Genomic DNA, 16,739 nt, shown 5'->3' on the forward strand with positions numbered 1-16,739 from the left:
AGCCGGTGCAGACTCAATGGGCCGAATGACCTCCTTCTGCACTGTAAATTCTATGATTCCCTGGTGGAACCAGCCCAATCTCCAGCTTCTCCTTCAACGATGCTGCCTCCGGGGCCTCCGAGAACCTCCTGCCCACCCTCAAAATCTCGTCCACCAGTCTTTCCATCTCATCACTCCGTTTCCCTGTGACCCGGATCAAAATGAACACCCCCCTAACCATTGCCTTGAGTACCTCCCATAATGTGGTGGCTGATGGAACCATCAATTCAGCGAACACGTGTAGTTGGATCTGAACAATGGGTAGATAACGAACATATATACATGGAGTGATATTGGCAACTATATATAGTGTGAATTACATTCACCACATTCACCCCCTGTTAAAAAAAATCAAGTCCGGCGGGGGTGATGGCTCAAAGAGTCAGTCTGTCCAGTGGACGAATTGTCCGTTTTGATCTGCAGAGCACTGGGGTTGCAGCCTCTTGCGGTGGCTGGGCGGGCGTCGAGGTCTGGGGTATGGTTGCCGGCTCCGGGGCGAGTCTTGTCCAAGCCTCATACACCTCCTGGTCGAGTGGAGACTGGGGGCGCGGGGGGCGGGCTGGTGCTGGCGCTCGGGACTGGTGGGGTGAGCTCGCAGAATCGGGGGCGCAAGGGGGCGGCCGCATAGGGAACGGGGAAAGGAGTTCCTCGGTGGGGGTAGATGGGGGGCTGGATCCAGCGGGTGCCAGGTCCCGGAGGGATACTGTGTCCTGGCGACCGACCGGGAACTCAACAAATGCGTACTGTGGGTTGGAATGAAGCAGGCGCACCTTTTCAACAATGGGGTCGGTCTTGTGCGCCCTGACGTGCTTCCTTAGGAGAACCGGGCCTGGCGTCCTCAGCCACGCCGGAAGTGAGACCCCTGTGGTAGTGCCCCTGGAAAAAATGAAGAGCCGCTCGTGGGGGGTTTGGTTGGTAGCTGTACACAGGAGGGATCTAATTACGTGGAGCGCGTCAGGGAGGACTTCCTGACACTGGGAAACTTGGAGCTTCCTGGACCTGAGGGTCAGTAGGACTGTCTTCCAGACCGTCGCGTTCTCCCTCTCCACCTGTCCGTTCCCCCTGGGGTTGTAACTGGTAGTCCTGCTCAAAGCGATGCCCTTGTCGAGCAGGTATTGATGCAGCTCACCACTCATAAAGGACGCAACCCGGTCGCTGTGCACGTAGCTGGGGAAACCGAACAGGGTGAAGACACTATGCAGGGCCCTAATGACTGTGTGGGAGGTCATATCGGGGCATGGGATGGCAAAGGGGAATCGGGAGAACTCGTCAATAATGTTAAGGAAGTAAATGTTTTTGTTAGTGGAGGGGAGTGGCCCTTTGAAATCGATCGCAAGGCGTTCAAAGGGCCTAGAAGCCTTGACCAGGCGGGGCCTGTCTGGTCTATAGAAGTGCGGTTTGCACACCGCACAGATCGGGCAGTCCCTGGTGACCGCTTTTACCACCTCGTTGGAGAAAGGCAGGTTTCGGGCTCTGATGTAGTGGGCGAGCCAGGTGACCCCTGGGTGGCAGAGGTCATCGTGGATGGCTTTTAAGCGGCTGATTTGCGCGCTGGCGCATGTCCCGCGGGATAGGGCATCCGAGGGCTCATTGAGCTTCCCCGGTCGATATTTGATATCGTAATTGTAGGTGGAGAGTTCAATCCTCCACTGAAGAATTTTGTCATTTTTTATTTTGCCCCTTTACGAGTTGTCGAACATGAAGGCGACCGACCGCTGGTCGGTAATGAGGGTGAACCTCCTACCTGCGAGGTAGTGCCTCCAGTGTCGGACAGCCTCCACGATGGCTTGTACTTCCTTCTCGACTGAGGAGTGTCAGAGTTCTGAAGCGGATAGGGTACGGGAGAAAAATGCAACGGGCCGCCCTGCTTGGTTTAAAGTGGCTGCTCGTGCTACCTCTGAGGCGTCGCTCTCAACCTGAAAGGGAGTGGATTCATCCACCGCCCGCATGGCTGCTTTGGCGATGTCGTCACTGATGCAGCTGAAGGCTTGGCGCGCCTCAGCAGACAGGGGAAATAGTGTGGCCTTGAAGGGTGGGCGGGCTTTGTCCGTATATTGGGGGATCCACTGGGCGTAGTACGAAAAGAGCCCCAAGCAGCGTTTGAGGGCCTTGGGGCCATGGGGGAGGGGGAGTTCTAAGAAGGGGCGCATGCGGTCCGGGTCTGGGCCCAGGACTCCGTTCTCCACGACGTAGCCGAGGATGGCCAGTCTGTTTGTGCGGAACACGCATTTCTCCTTGTTATATGTAAGGTTTAATTTTTGGGCCGTCTGGAGAAAACGATGGAGATTGGCGTCGTGGTCCTGCTGGTTATGGCCGCAGGTGGTAACATTATCCAGATACGGAAACGTGGCCCGCAGCCCGTACTGGTCTACCATTCGGTCCATTGCTCGTTGGAACACCAAAACCCCATTAGTGACGCCGAAGGGAACCCGGAGGAAAAGGAAGAGGCGGCCATCGGCCTCGAACGCCGTGTAGTGGCGGTCCTCCGGGCGGATTGGGAGCTGGTGGTATGCAGACTTCAGATCCACTGTGGAAAATACCCGATATTGGGCGATCTGGTTTACCATGTCTGCGATTCTGGGGAGGGGATACGCGTCTAGGAGCATAAAGCAATTGATGGTCTGGCTATAATCGACGACCATGCGGAATTTTTCCCCGGTCTTGACGACCACCACCTGAGCTCTCCAGGGACTGTTACTGGCCTCTATGATCCCCTCACTGAGCAGCCTTCGGACCTCCGTTCTGATAAACACCCTATCCTGCAGGCTGTACCGCCTGCTGCGGGGGCTACCGGTTTGCAATCCGGGGTGAGGTTGGCGAAGAGAGGAGGGGGGGGCGATGCGTAGCGTAGCGAGGCTGCAGATAGTGAGTGGGGGCAGGGGCCCGCCGAAGCTGAGGGTGAGACTCTTGAGATTACATTGGAAATTCAAGCCTAAGAGGAGTGGCGCGCAGAGGTCGGGCAAGACATACAGTTTAAATTTGGAATAGCTAGTGCCTCGAATCGTTAGTGTTGCTGTAGTGCGGCCTTGGATTTGGATGGAAAGGGAGACCGAAGCGAGGGCGATAGTTTGGTTGACGGGATAAATAGGGAGGGAACAGCGTCTTACCAGCTTTGGGTGTATGAAGCTCTCTGTGCTCCCTGAGTCGAAGAGGCACGACGTGTTGTACCCGTTGATCTGGACCTCCGTCATCGAATTTCTCAGATGCTTGGGGCGAGATTGGTCGAGGGTGACCATGTTGAGTTGCGGGCCGCGTGGTGGGTGCCCGGGGGAGTCGAATTCTTCTGATTGGGCGTCCTGTCGAGTAAATGCCGCTGCGTTCTGGCGAGCTTAATGCAGGAACACTGCGCTGAGTTGCGGGCCATGTGGTGACTGTCCGTGGAGGTCGTACTCCTCTGATGAGCTGTTTGAGTCTGGGGATGCAGCTAGGGCCCGTGGATCGCACGTGGAGGGTGGTCATGAAGATGGCGTCCAAGATGGCGGCCCCCATGAATCGCACATGGCCGGCCGCATCGTGGAGGTTTGCCAAGATGGCGGCCCCCATGGATCGCACGTGGCGGGAGGGGGCGGAGCCTGAGCGTAGGCCGCAGCGTTTCGGGCCCCGCGGGCCTGCTGGTGCTGGGGGCGATGTTTTTGGACTGTTGGGGTGTTGAGGGCTGGGGCCCTTCTGCCGAGGCACACTTTAGCATAGTGGCCTTTCTTCCCGCAGCTGCTGCAGGTCGCGGATCGGGCTGAGCAGTGCTGCCGCGGGTGCAGGCTTTGTCCACAGAAGTGGCAGGCTGGAGCAGTTGAATAACTGGTTTGGGGAGCTGAATAGTGGCAGGCTGGAGCAGTTGAATAACTGGTTTGGCGAGCTGAGTAGCTGGCTGGGGGAGCTGAGTAATTAGCTGGAGCAGCTGGATAGTTTGAGTAGTTGACTGGGACAGTAGGACCGGCTGTGGCAGCGCGATAGCTGGGGGGCCTTGCGGCACAAGCTTGGGGGGGTCCTCAGGTCGGGGGCCCATGCGGGGTTAGCGAGGTCCGCGGGAAACAAGTTGAGGCTGCGGAAGGAAACTTCCATTGTGATAGCAGCCTCTACGGTAGTCTCTAAGCCCTGGGTCCCATTTTCTAATAGTCTCTGGCGTACATAGCTAGATCGAAGGCCCACTACAAAAACATCCCGCACAGCAAGCTCCCTATTTTCAGCCACGGTTATGGCCTGGTATTTGCAGTCATTTGAGAGATTGTTCAACTCGCGTGCAAATTCAGCTAAAGTTTCAGTAGCCCGTTGTCGGCGAGTCGTGAACACATGGCGGGCAAAGACCACGTTCATGGGCCTAATATACATTTTGTCCAAAATTGCCAGCGCAGCGGTGTAGGAACCGGCTGGATTTAATTGTGTAGAAATTCTGTGGCTTACTCTCGCGTGCAGTAGGCTGAGCTTTTGTTCCTCCGTAGTTTCAGCGGTGCTGATTTCGGCCAGGTAGGCCTTAAAACATTTCAGCCAGTGGCGGAAGGTTTCTTTCGCCTCTGCATCCTGCGGATCAAGTTCTAGACGTCCTGGTTTTAGAGCGGATTCCATGCTTTACTTCGGCAGCTTCTTAAGTGTATTAAATTGATGGAACCATCAATTGAGCGAACATGTGTAGTTGGATCTGAACAGAGGCTTTAATACACTTACAAGAGAGCCAGCCTATTCGTCGTTGAACTTCAGGTGAACTGGCAGGCTGGCTCTAAGGCACTGATCTTTATACATCGGTCCCAGGGGGAGGAGTCCTGGGCGGAGCCAAGGGAGGAGCCCAGTACAAACTCTCGCGTACTCCCAGAGCGACTCCCCCTGGTGGTCGGATAGTGCAACTGCACTTACAATGGGTAGATAACGAACATATATACATAGAGTGATATTGGCAACTATATATAGTGTGAATCACATTCACCACAGTGGCCATAACCTTCCTCTTATTGTTAAGTTCCACGTACCCTGATGGCAGCCCTCACTCGCTTGCACACCTCCTCATCTGCTAACAACCCCAAATCAATCCGGGAGAACACCCGATGCGCATGGGAAAAGTAGGAAAAGTCTTTCGCCCTCAGCCTCCCAAACCCCCCCCCCCGGCCATGACCTCCATAAACCCATTCAGCTCCTTTGCCACTGCTGACACCCTCCCTGACCTCAGGCCCAAACAGTCCAGGCCTGGCTAAATTACTGCGTTAAAATCGCCCCCCCCATAATCAACCGGTGCGAGTCCAGATCCGGGATCTTCCCCAGCGCCCGCTTCATAAACTCCATGTTGTTTATGTCTGGGGCATAAACATTTACCAAAACCACCAGCATCTCCCCCAACTTCCCAGTCACCATTACGAACCTCCCCCCCCCCGAATCTGCCACAATGTTTCCCACCTCAAATGCCACCCATTGATTTACTAACACCACCACCTCCCTTGTCTTCATATCCATTCCTGAATGGACGACTTGCCCTACCCATCCCTTCCTCAACCTTGTCTGATCCCCGACCTTTAAATGCCTCTCTTGTAAAAAAGCCACTTCCGCTTTGAAACTCCACAGGTGCATGAACACACGCGACCGCTTGACTGGTCTATTCAACCCCCTCACATTCCATGCCTGATTGGGGGACACCCTTCCCCCACTTCCCCTGCCAATCAACCATATCGCCTTTTAGGTCAGCCCCGGCCCGTGTTTTGCGACTCTCTCGGCCCACCCTCGCCTGGAGTTTGTTTCTGTTTCATCTATCTCCACCCTCTCTCCATAGCTTGGAGGTGTTATGAAACCCAGGTATACTATGAGTTAGAGGTTTGTGGGTCAATTCATAGTCATCTGTTATGCCTGCTGCATCTTCGGCTTTGGACACACTTTGTTCCTCCACATGGGTTTTAAGATTGTAGGAGAGGCAGTTTTTGAATTCCTGCAACAGGATTATTTCCCTTATTCCTTCGTATATGCAGTCAATTTTGAATGCTCACTCCAGTCAAATCCGAGTGGTTTAATTATTTCAAATTCATGTAAAGTCTGATTGAGAATTCCAAAATCTTTGGTGGTATGTTTCTGCCACTCATTCATAAACACTTAAGGTAGCACTTTTTATCTGTTCATGGCTAACAGAGCTCTCTGCAGGCAACATGAAGGATACCTCATGCGATTTCCCTATCAGCTGACCTTAGATTAGGAGAGTGTATTAGGGTGGCACAAGGGTTAGCACTGCTGCCGCACAGTGCCAAGGACCCGGGCTCGATTCTGACCTTCGGTGACTGTGTGGAGTTTGCACATTCTCACCGTGTCTGCATGGGTTTCCTCCGGGTGCTCCGGTTTCCTCCCACAGTACAAAGATGCGCAGGTTAGGTGGATTGTCCATGCTAAATTGCTTCTTAGTGCCCAAAGATGTGCAGGTTAGGTGGATTGGCCATGATCAATGCGCAGGATTACGGGTATAGGGAGGGGAGTGGGCCTAGGTAGCATTCCCTTTTGGAGGGTCTGTGCAGATTCAATGGGCTGAATGGTCTCCTCCTGTATTTTGGGATTCTTTTTAAATTTAGAGTACACTATTATTTTTTTCCAATTAAGGGGGAATTTAGCATGGCCAATCCACCTACCCTGCACATCTTTGGGTTGTGGGGGTGAGGCCCATGCGGACATGGGGAGAACGTGCAAATGCCACACAGACAGTGACCCGGCGCCGGGATCAAACCCGGGTCCTCAGCGCCATGAGGCAGCAGTGCTAACCACTGTGCCACCCTGCCACCCCCACTGTAGGGATTCTATGAAGTCCAAACCTCTGCTGATCACTAACTGATCTGCCAGCATCTCAAAGCTGTGGAGAGGTTTTCCATATCCTCTTCATCAACACTAGTTAGGAATGTTTTAAGAAATTATAGCTTGTTCCTGAGCTCGGGGTAGTTGAATTACCAGTGGCATCTCCACCAGGTAAAGACATGTTCTCCCTAGCTGTTTCAATCTGTCTTTGTTTGCTATCCTTTTATGCTTGTGATTATTTCTCAAACTTCCCCAGCTGGAATTCTCTCTCTCTTTCTCTCTTGCCTGGAACTTTATCTCTAGCTTAGGCTGTTCAAGGCAAATTCTGGCTAAGAATCTGGTCTGGTTTAGTATTATATATTCTGCCTGTTCCAAATCTGGGGGAAAGCCAAGATGATCAGCCGGCATCTTTCATACATTGGGCTTCCGTGCTTTATAAAATAAATAAAGGTTATTTATTCTCACATATTTACCTCAATTTAACGCAACATCATATACTCGATCTCATGCACGCACGCACATACACAAAGATTGGATATAGACAAAGATGGCATACTTTTACCGAATACAGTTCCTCCGGTCTCTGATTTCTTGAATGTTTTTTATGATTTAAAGTTGGAGTGAGCATCTGGTAAAGTTAAAGGCTCATAGCAAGCTGTGAGGTTTCATGCAGTTGAATTTCTGGAAGGTTAGATCCTCGGTGGACTTTGAAACTGGAACAGATCAAGTATTTTGGCTTCTTGATGACTTGCATCTAGTTCAGACTCTAATTCTCAGATTGGCTGATGGTTCTGATGGATCTGCTGGGTCCTGGATTGATAAAGGTACAGTTCGTAAAACTATTTTGATGACATGATTGCCTGGTGAACACTTCTTTTTAAAAAAAGCTTTTTATTGGCATTTTCAAACGACATTTGTCGTTCGTTTTCATTTATTATACCATGTTAAAAGGCTTTCTCTTACTCTTCTTTATTTACATATTGTTGTGTCAAGTTCGGCGCATCCACCCCCTCTTCCCTTTCCCACCCAAATGTCCTCCCGGGGGTGTACCCCCCTCCCCCCCCCCCTCCTCGTTTCCCCTCCTTTGGCCTCCTCCCTTTTATTTTCTCCCTCCGTTGGCTTCCGCTATGCTCTTTTGTGGATGGGGGGGGGGGGGTTGTCTGACTTTGTCCCTCTCAGGCTCTATGGCTCCTCCCCTCACCCTCCCCTAGTGTTATCTCACTTTGTCCCTCTGCCTCCTCGCCCCCGGGTCCTGCGTCCCTGATGTTCTTCCTTGTCCTTCTTTCCTTTCCCTTTTTTAAAATACATTTTTAGAGTACCCAATTAATTTTTTCCCAATTAAGGGGCAATTTATCATGGCCAATCCACCTACCTTGCATATCTTTGGGTTGTGGGGGTGAAACCCACGCAAACACGGGAAGAATGTGCAAACTCCACATGGACAGTGATCCAGAGCCGGGTTCAAACCTGGGACCTCGGCGCCATGAGACAGCAATGCTAACCACTGCGCCACTGTGCTGCCCTCTTCTTAATCCTTTTTACTCCTTCCCTTTTCCCTTTCCACTGGCTATTGCTGGCCTCGAACTTTAGAACAGGCTTTAAAACAGACCGATAAATTGCCCCCATGCAGTAAGGAAGTCTTCCTCCAACCCTCGGATGGCGTATTTGATCATCTCCAGGTGGATAAATTCCAAGAGGTCTGCTAGCCAGTCTGCAGCTGTGGGTGGTGCTGCTGATTGCCAGCCAAGCAGGATTCTCCGACCTGCGATTTGGGAAGTGAAAGATAGGGCATCGGCCCTCTCCCCCGTGTAGCTCTGGTTGCTCTGGTATCCCGAAGACTGCCACATTTGGGCATGGCTTCACCCTCACCCCCCCCCAACCTTGGATATTGCCTCGGAGAAGGCTGTTGAGAACCTAGCAAGTTTGGGACAAGCCCAGAACATGTGGGTATGGTTGGCCGGGCCCCTCTGGCACCGCTCACATTTGTCCTTCACCTCCGGGAAGACGCCTCTGTTCATTTGGGTTCTGGTTAGGTGTGCTCTCTACACCACTTTGAACTACCTTGCGTAGGAAGAGCCTGGTGAACACTTCTGAGACCCATCTCGTCCAGTACTCTCTCAATACATCCTGTCACCTTTAAAGATCTATGCACATGAAACTCCAATACCTACAGGTCTACTCTTCAGAATTGTGCCATTAAGCATATTTTGCTTCAACCTCTCTTCACATCACAGATCTCTGCATTAAATTACATCTGCCATTTGCATGCCCATTCTGCTAGCTTATCTATCTCCTGTTGCAGTTGATGCCACACTTCCAAGTTTGGTTTCATCTGCAAAATATTCAATATTTTCAATATTGCAGATCAAACCAACTTGTACATTGTATTCCAATATTTGAGTCATTTATATAGATCAACAAAAGCAGTGGTTCCGGCACTCAACCTTGGGGACTGTTGTCCCAACCATCATGTCTGAAAAATAAGTTTACTACGACACATTGTTTTCTGTCCTTAAGCTTTTTTCTTAATCTAAGCTGACACTGACTTCCATATTCCAGGAGCTTCAACTTTGTTAACTAGCCTTATATGTGGTACTTTGTCATGCCCTTTCTTCAAATCCATCTACGTCACATCCACTGCAATCCCTTGATCTTCTCTGATGCTGTTGCCTCATCAAAAAATTCAATTAGTTAAGTCAAACATGATTTGCCTTTTCCAAATCTGTGCTGGCTCTCCTTAGTTTACTCAAAACTCTCCAAGTGTCTGTGATTTTTTCCCCCCCCCAGATTATTATTTCTACAACTTTACTATACACTGATGTTAAACAGACGGGCCAAAGTTATTAGAATGTCCTTACACCATTACTTGAACAAGGGTGTCACAATTACCACTTTCCCATCCTCTGGCACCTCCCCTGTATCCAGCAAAGATTGGAAGAATACCTTTCGTTACCTCTATCCAAATATCCTTTAGCAAACAAGCAATGTATCTGATCTAAGCATAGCCAGTCTTTGTAGTACATCCTGCCTATCAATTTTCATTATCATTATCTACCATCTCTGCTTCTACTGGTCATTTGACAGCACCCTCCTCCTTTTTAAACATCAATATAAAACACTCATTGCCTTGCGACTCATACAATATATTACCGTGTCTGTCCCTAATCAGCCCAACCCTGCCATACTATACATTTACTAAACGGCAGTAAAACATTTTGAGGACACCTTTTATATTAACTGCCATTCTATTCACATATTCTCTCTTTACCAGTCTTATTTTCTTCTTTACTTCTGCTCTCAACTTGTTGTATTTGAATTGGTTCTCATGAAAAATTCACCTGACATGCATTGTACACCTTTTTTGTTTCATCATATTCTCTGTCCCCCTTGTCACCTACAGAACTCTGGCTTTGATGTCCTCTCTTGTTAGAGTATCTGAATCATCTCTTCCCTGAAGATCGGCCATTGTTCCAGTACAGGTGCAACTTCTTGAGCTCTCTGCCTGAAGGCAGGTCCTTGGACACGTGGCCTGATTTTTGACTTCGGATATGGGGAAGGGCCTGAATCAACCTCACTGGAATGGGATTGAAACCAGTATTTTTGGCATTAATCTGATCCATACTCTAGCTGTTTAGCCACTGGAGCTAATCATCCCTACCTCTCCAGGTAAACGAAGGGGCCAAATATCATTGCTTCCACTGGATAGGAACCAGCTGGTAACGCTTCACTTGCCTCTTTAACAGTCTGTTCGATTTTCCTTTCTGTTGATTTTGGACTTCATGCTCTGGTTTAAACAGAAATCCAAGATTCTGAAGGTTTCATATTTAAAGTTGATTGTTTGGGTATTTTGCTGCTGAGACAACGATAAACAATTAACAGCCAACAACATATAGTTTTTATTTGCTATTTTGTATGGTTGCTCAGGGATTTTAGGAAACAATCAATGTGTGTATGTTTTTTGAAATTAACGACAATCAAAACTGAAATGCAGAGCAGCTCCAATCAACATCTGCATGGGAAGGCAATCCATACAGGGGTGATGATGTGGAGATAGAATCTTTGAATCTACAGTGCAGAAGGAGGCAATTTGGCCCATTGAGTCTGCACTGGCTCTTGTGTCATGAGAGTACCTTTAAGAAATGGGTGTTTATAAATGGGTATGTATATAAATATCTGTAGTGAGAGTACCTTTAATAAATGGGTATTTATTACTGCAGTGATGTCAGAGAGTGGGTGGAGCTGGGCTGTCTGTCAGCATTTTACTTTTGTTTTAGGCTGTTTGCTGCAGGGTGTGTTTTGGTTTCGTTTTCAGAACTGGATAGCTGCAGTCACAGCCAAAAGGTATATTAGAATCTCTCTCTGCTGGGCATGCCCGGCACTGGAGGAGTTCTGGAAGGGGGTGGCGAGGACGGTGTCGAGGGTGGTGGGATCCAGGGTCAAGCCAGGATGGGGACTCGCGATTTTTGGGGTTGGGGTGGAGCCGGGAGTGCAGGAGGCGAAAGAGGCCGGTGTGCTGGCCTTTGCGTCCCTAGTAGCCCGGCGAAGGATCTTGCTACAATGGAAGGATGCGAGGCCCCCAAGCGTGGAGACCTGGATCAATGACATGGCGGGTTTCATTAAGCTAGAGAAGATCAAATTCGCCCTGAGAGGGTCGGTACAAGGGTTCTTTAGGTGGTGGCAGCCTTTTCTCGACTTTCTGGCTCAACGATAGGGTACGGGGACAGCAGCAGCAGCAACCCGGGGAGGGAAAAGGGGAGGGAAAGGGGGGGGGGGGGCGACAATGACTATGTTTGTTTATTTAATTTTAATATTTTTAAAGTTCTTTTGTTGTTCATTAGGGTTGGGGGGGGGTGGGGGGATGTGATACATGCGCCGATACGGTCTGGGGGTGTCACAGTTATTATGGGTTATTTTGTTGCATTTCATTGTTTGTCGTTATGTTTTATATTTTGTGTAAAAAATTCCAATAAAAATTATATAAAAAAAAAGAATCTCTCTCTGTAATCTAAGACTGTAAATCGATCCTGGTGATTTAAAGCTAATAACAGTAGTGACTTTAACCTGTTGTGCTTCTGGTAAAAGGTTTGCAAGTCTTCTGGATGTTAAAAGGACAGCGTAAGCATTACTTAGTGCTGTATTCTTTGGGGGTTGTATTTGAATTGATGGTTGCTAAGATGTTCACTGCATGTTTTAAAAAGGTTAACTTGAGTTCATAGAATAAACATTGTTTTGCTTTTAAAAAATACTTTTCCATTTCTGCTGTACCACACTTGTAGAGTGGGCCATGTGCTCCCCATACCACAATCTATTAAAAGTTATGGATCAGGTGAACTCCATGATACACTTTGGGGTTCTCTGAACCCTGGCCCATAACACTTGGAAAGAGCACCCTACCCGAGCCCACACCTCCACCCTATCCCCATAACCCAGTAACCCCACCAACACTAAGGGCAATTTTGGACATTGAGGGCAATTTAGCATGGCCAATCCACCTAACCTGCACATCTTTGGACTGTGGGAGGAAACCGGAGCACCCGGAGGAAACCCACACACACACGGGGAGAACGGACAGTGATCCAAGCTGGGAATCGAACCTGGGACGCTGGAGCTGTGAAGCTATTGTGCTATCCACTATGCTACTGTGCTGCCAGCGTTGGACTGGGGTGAGCACAGTACGAAGTATTACAACATCAAAAGTCCTTAAAAAATAATCGCTTATTGTCACGAGTCGGCTTCAATTAAGTTACTGTGAAAAGCCCCTAGTCGCCACATTCCGGCGCCTGTTCAGGGAGGCTTGAAAGAGAATTGAACCCGCGCTGCTGGTCTTGTTCTGCATTACAAGCCAGCTGTCTTAGCCCACTGTGCTAAACCACCCCAACAGGTTTGTTTCAAATCACTAGCTTTCGGAGCACAGCTCCTTCCTTAGATTCACCTGATGAAGGAGCTACACTCCGAAAGCTAGTGATTGGAAACAATGCTGTTGGACTTTAACCTGGTGTTGTGAGGCTTACTCTGCACACAGGTGTGGACTTGCGGATCCAGGCTTTAAAGGCACGTTTAAAGGCTTCACCTTTTTTCCTCCTCCTGCGTATTGCAAATATTTCCGACAGTCCATCAGTTCTTAGTATTTCTGTGCAGGGTTACGGTGGAGTGAAGTGAGATTGATGCTGGGCACTGGATGTTGGTGGTGGAAGGAAGGCAGGTAGTCTGCAACTCCTCCCCTGCCCGCTCCTCCTCCTGCTGCCTGTCAGCCCAGGGCAGCGGCTCCCTGTCCCTCGGCGTGCGGGTGACGTCATCACCCAGCCTGTCCCGGCCCGAAGTGTGAACGCGAGTCATGGCGGCGGTGCGGACCGGCAGGGAGAGAGTGTAGTGTGTACACACACACATACAATTCAAACTGTTGTGGTCGACAACCAACCGGAAAATAAAGAGAGACAAAAGTAAAGTGAGGGTGTTAAATACAGAGGGAGGGGAAAAAAGGAACGGGGCACGAGACACGGCAAATAACACTGAAGAAGAAGTCACCGGGTGAGCAATTTCCTTCCTACCCTCCCTCTGGAGTTCCCCCGCCCGCCCGTCCTGAGGGAGGACAGGGAGCAGCGGCCCGGGAGAATTCCCAGCGCGAGCTCCGGGCCAGCGTTCGGGGCCCGGGGAGGGGGGGGGAGGTGAGAGTTCCATTGGAACGCGCCCGGCTCTCGTGCCCCCAGACGGCTCGCTCGCATTCCATCAGCAACCGCCTGCTCCCTGTGGCCTTGTGCAGAGACAGAGGAGGGACAGGCGGCACTGACAGTGACAATCCCCGATCCCCGTCTACTGCGCGCGCTAGGCCTCAGCCCGGGCCTCGGAATGGATGTCCCACTGCAATCCCACTCTCCGATCCGCACGGGCGCTTTTGTTAGTCACCCAAGGCCCAGCATACAACGTCGCCGAAATGATAACCGGCTCTGTTGAAAGACGGCAGATATATAGAGAAACTATATATTTTTTATTTATTTCCCCCCTCCTCGTTTTTTATTTTGGAGTTTTGTCCCCACACCTTCTTTGTCTGGCTTGTTCTTTTCCCGGGAATCGGGGAAGCCGTGCTTCTACCCATGCTCGATGACGACCGATCTCCCGGGCTGCTATTCTCGTACAAAATGACTTTTCCATTAGACATTAATGGTGGCAACGACACTACAATGTGGTCATTTGTTTCCATTATCAAGATTATCCTTTACATCTACGTTTATTCTGCAAGTGGGAATCGGCATGGTGATCCCACACAGTGTAAAAATGAAACCTAGACGTTTGGAATCGATCGATAAACGAAAGCAACAGATTTTTAAAATATGAACGTTTAATGAACTGTGCGTTCACCATCCTTGCCGGTGACTTGGTTTTGTCAGGCAGCGATAAATAACTCTGTCATAAATACGTGCTCCGTGTTTATCTGTAATATGAGTTGGTAAAGAGACTCCTAAATCCTTAAATTTGTTTTTCTACAGAAACAGGGGGGGTCCTCATTTGGCGAATAATCAGGAGTTACAGAATCACGGTGGGACGATAAATAAGTTTTATTTCGGAGGAGGATCCCAGCAGTTTTCAAGCTTGAGTGAAGGTTCTCATCAGATAGTTTCCTTTTCAAACCTGGAAATGGAGGGTCACGGTGACGAGGACAGCGTCAGTAACAGTAGTGGAGACTCCAGGTATTAAACGCTTTATTCTATAAACTAAGCAATAGAAATGTGTACTCTGTTCCTGCATGATCAAAGTCAGATGTTAACAGGTTTAAGTGGCAAATCCTGTGGATTGTGCATATAAAAATGGAATGTATTTCTCCCCCTCAACCCCCTGTAATTTATATAGTTTATCACAGACTCTACACGACTTAAATATTAATATGGATACTAATACCAGCAGAAAATGCAAATTCTGGTAACATTTCCACGAATAAACGGTAGGAATGTATTTGTGATCAAGGCTATAATGCTCTTTGAGATATTGTTTACCTTTTATAATTTGACATCATGACCCTTTGCGAGTTGCAACAAAATTTAGTTCTGGTAAGATACTGAAGTGAATGACACCCACAACTTTCCAGTTCCTTGGGGCATCTTCGTTTGTTTGGTTTCTCAGACTGACAATTTTTACATTAACCACCCCCCTTGGAAAATTGCTGACTGGGGCATCCAGAATGCCATCTTCCTCTTTACCCATTGCAGCAACTTGCTACTTTATTAAATGAGTTTTGGCATCATTAAAGCTTTGGCAACATGTTTCAGCGGCTTGTCATAAGAGAAAGAGGAATCATTTTGGTGTGACCCTGAGAATCTTCCAATAGCTGGAGTAGGTTCATGATATGGGAGATAGAATAGTGGCACTAAAATGTTTTTCGTAGAAGTTACATCTGATATATTTTACTGGCAAATATATCACTACTGTAATCAAGCTACAATGATATCTGTGTTCATTATGCAAAGTGTTATGAAACTTTGGCAGAATGTAAAAGATCATATTGCTTTAGGTCAAATATTAATTAATCGGTTCAGTAGAACCCTATTTCTTTTCCAGTATCTCAAAAACCAGAAGGCATCCTTCATCCGTAGCCTAATTGTAAGCTTAAACAAAAGCAAAAAAATGCTGGAAATACACAGATCGAGCAGCATCTGTGGAGAGAGGGAGAGAGAAACAGAGTTAATGTTTCAGGTTCATCATGTTTCATCATGACTTGATACTCGTCCACTTTAATTTAGGCCTGTTAAATGCAAATATTTTAATTTGGATGTACTCTTTTTTGCTTTTAAAGGAAAGTAATTAGACATGTAATTAAGGAGAGGGTGTGTCACAGCACAACAAGTATAATGTGTCTGTTTCCCACCATGGGTATCATGATAAACTTCTTTCTTAAATTCTGCTGGCACTAGTTGAGAGTGAGTATTTGATCACTTTTCAGTTCAAGGAATGTGGCACTGTTTCTCAGGAGGAGGAAATAAATCTGCGGTCCTTATTGTAAATGTGCCTGTCATGGAAGCATTGGTGATGTTGTGAAGAAGTATGCACTCCATATCATCCAGTTTAAAGAATGCATCTCCCAAAATAATGATTGCTGCTAAAATTAGAGGAGAGAAAAGACATTTTTTCTTCCCCTTTCTCAAAAAGAAAACAAACATGCATATTATCAGTGGCCACTTGGATGCTGTGTTGGAAGGATATGGATCTTGTAGCACTGTGACCTATTGTGAAGTCAACATCTTTAGGTTCTCACAATCAATAGCTTTATTTAATAAACATTGATATACCTCTGGATCCTAAAATTAATATATTTTGAATGAAATCTCAACTTTATATATCTGTGCTGTATTTTTCTATGTTCTAAGGCGAAGTGTGCAAATACTGATTGAGTTTTGATAGCTATTGGACTAAACTGCTTGAGAGAGGAGATATATTTCCATGCTATAAAACCCACATATTAGACACTCCGTTCAAAACATCCAAATATTCAATTGCTTTAGAGATTTGGTCCGTTGCCATATTAATTCTGTAAAATGATTTGGGAGCACCCCACCCCACCCCCATCCTTAACCCAAACATGGAGACGTTTTTTTATGACCGGCACACATTTAATAATGCATCAAAGTTCTGCATTTCCTTTTATAAACAAAGTTGCTCAAAGTGATTGTACAAGGGGAATCAATGGAACTTGTTTGTGAACAAATCATAGGATTGCACAGCACAAAAATGTTTATTTGGCACAACTGGTTTACAACAGTGTTTATTCTCCACACAAACCTCCTTTCAATCTCCTAATCATAAGAACATAAGAACGAGGAGCAGGAGTAGGCCATCTGGCCCCTCGAGCCTGCTCTGCCATTAAATGAGATCATGGTTGATCTTTTGTGGATTCAGCTCCACTTTCCGGCCCGAACACCATAACCCTTAATCCCTTTATTCTTCAAAATACTATCCATCTTTAT

The 16,739-nt window shown here is 48.0% G+C and overlaps 1 protein-coding gene across 4 annotated transcripts in view; it reads left to right on the top strand.

Annotated features, from left to right (window-relative positions):
• Window positions 1–13,083: 13,083 nt before the first annotated feature.
• chd1 (chromodomain helicase DNA binding protein 1) overlaps window positions 13,084–16,739 on the top strand; it is a 258,853-nt gene continuing 255,197 nt past the window's right edge. For 3 of the 4 annotated variants that reach the window (XM_038805193.1, XM_038805194.1, XM_038805195.1), the window contains exons 1-2: window positions 13,084–13,314; window positions 14,271–14,471. In XM_038805193.1, coding sequence (XP_038661121.1) covers window positions 14,419–14,471 — 53 coding nt within the window. In that variant the 5' untranslated portion in view covers window positions 13,084–13,314; window positions 14,271–14,418. The remainder of the gene's footprint in view (window positions 13,315–14,270; window positions 14,472–16,739) is intronic. The other variant, XM_038805192.1, reaches the window with a different exon arrangement.

The sequence above is a fragment of the Scyliorhinus canicula genome, chromosome 8, assembly GCF_902713615.1.
Source record: "Scyliorhinus canicula chromosome 8, sScyCan1.1, whole genome shotgun sequence".
Classification (NCBI taxonomy): Eukaryota; Metazoa; Chordata; class Chondrichthyes; order Carcharhiniformes; family Scyliorhinidae; genus Scyliorhinus; species Scyliorhinus canicula.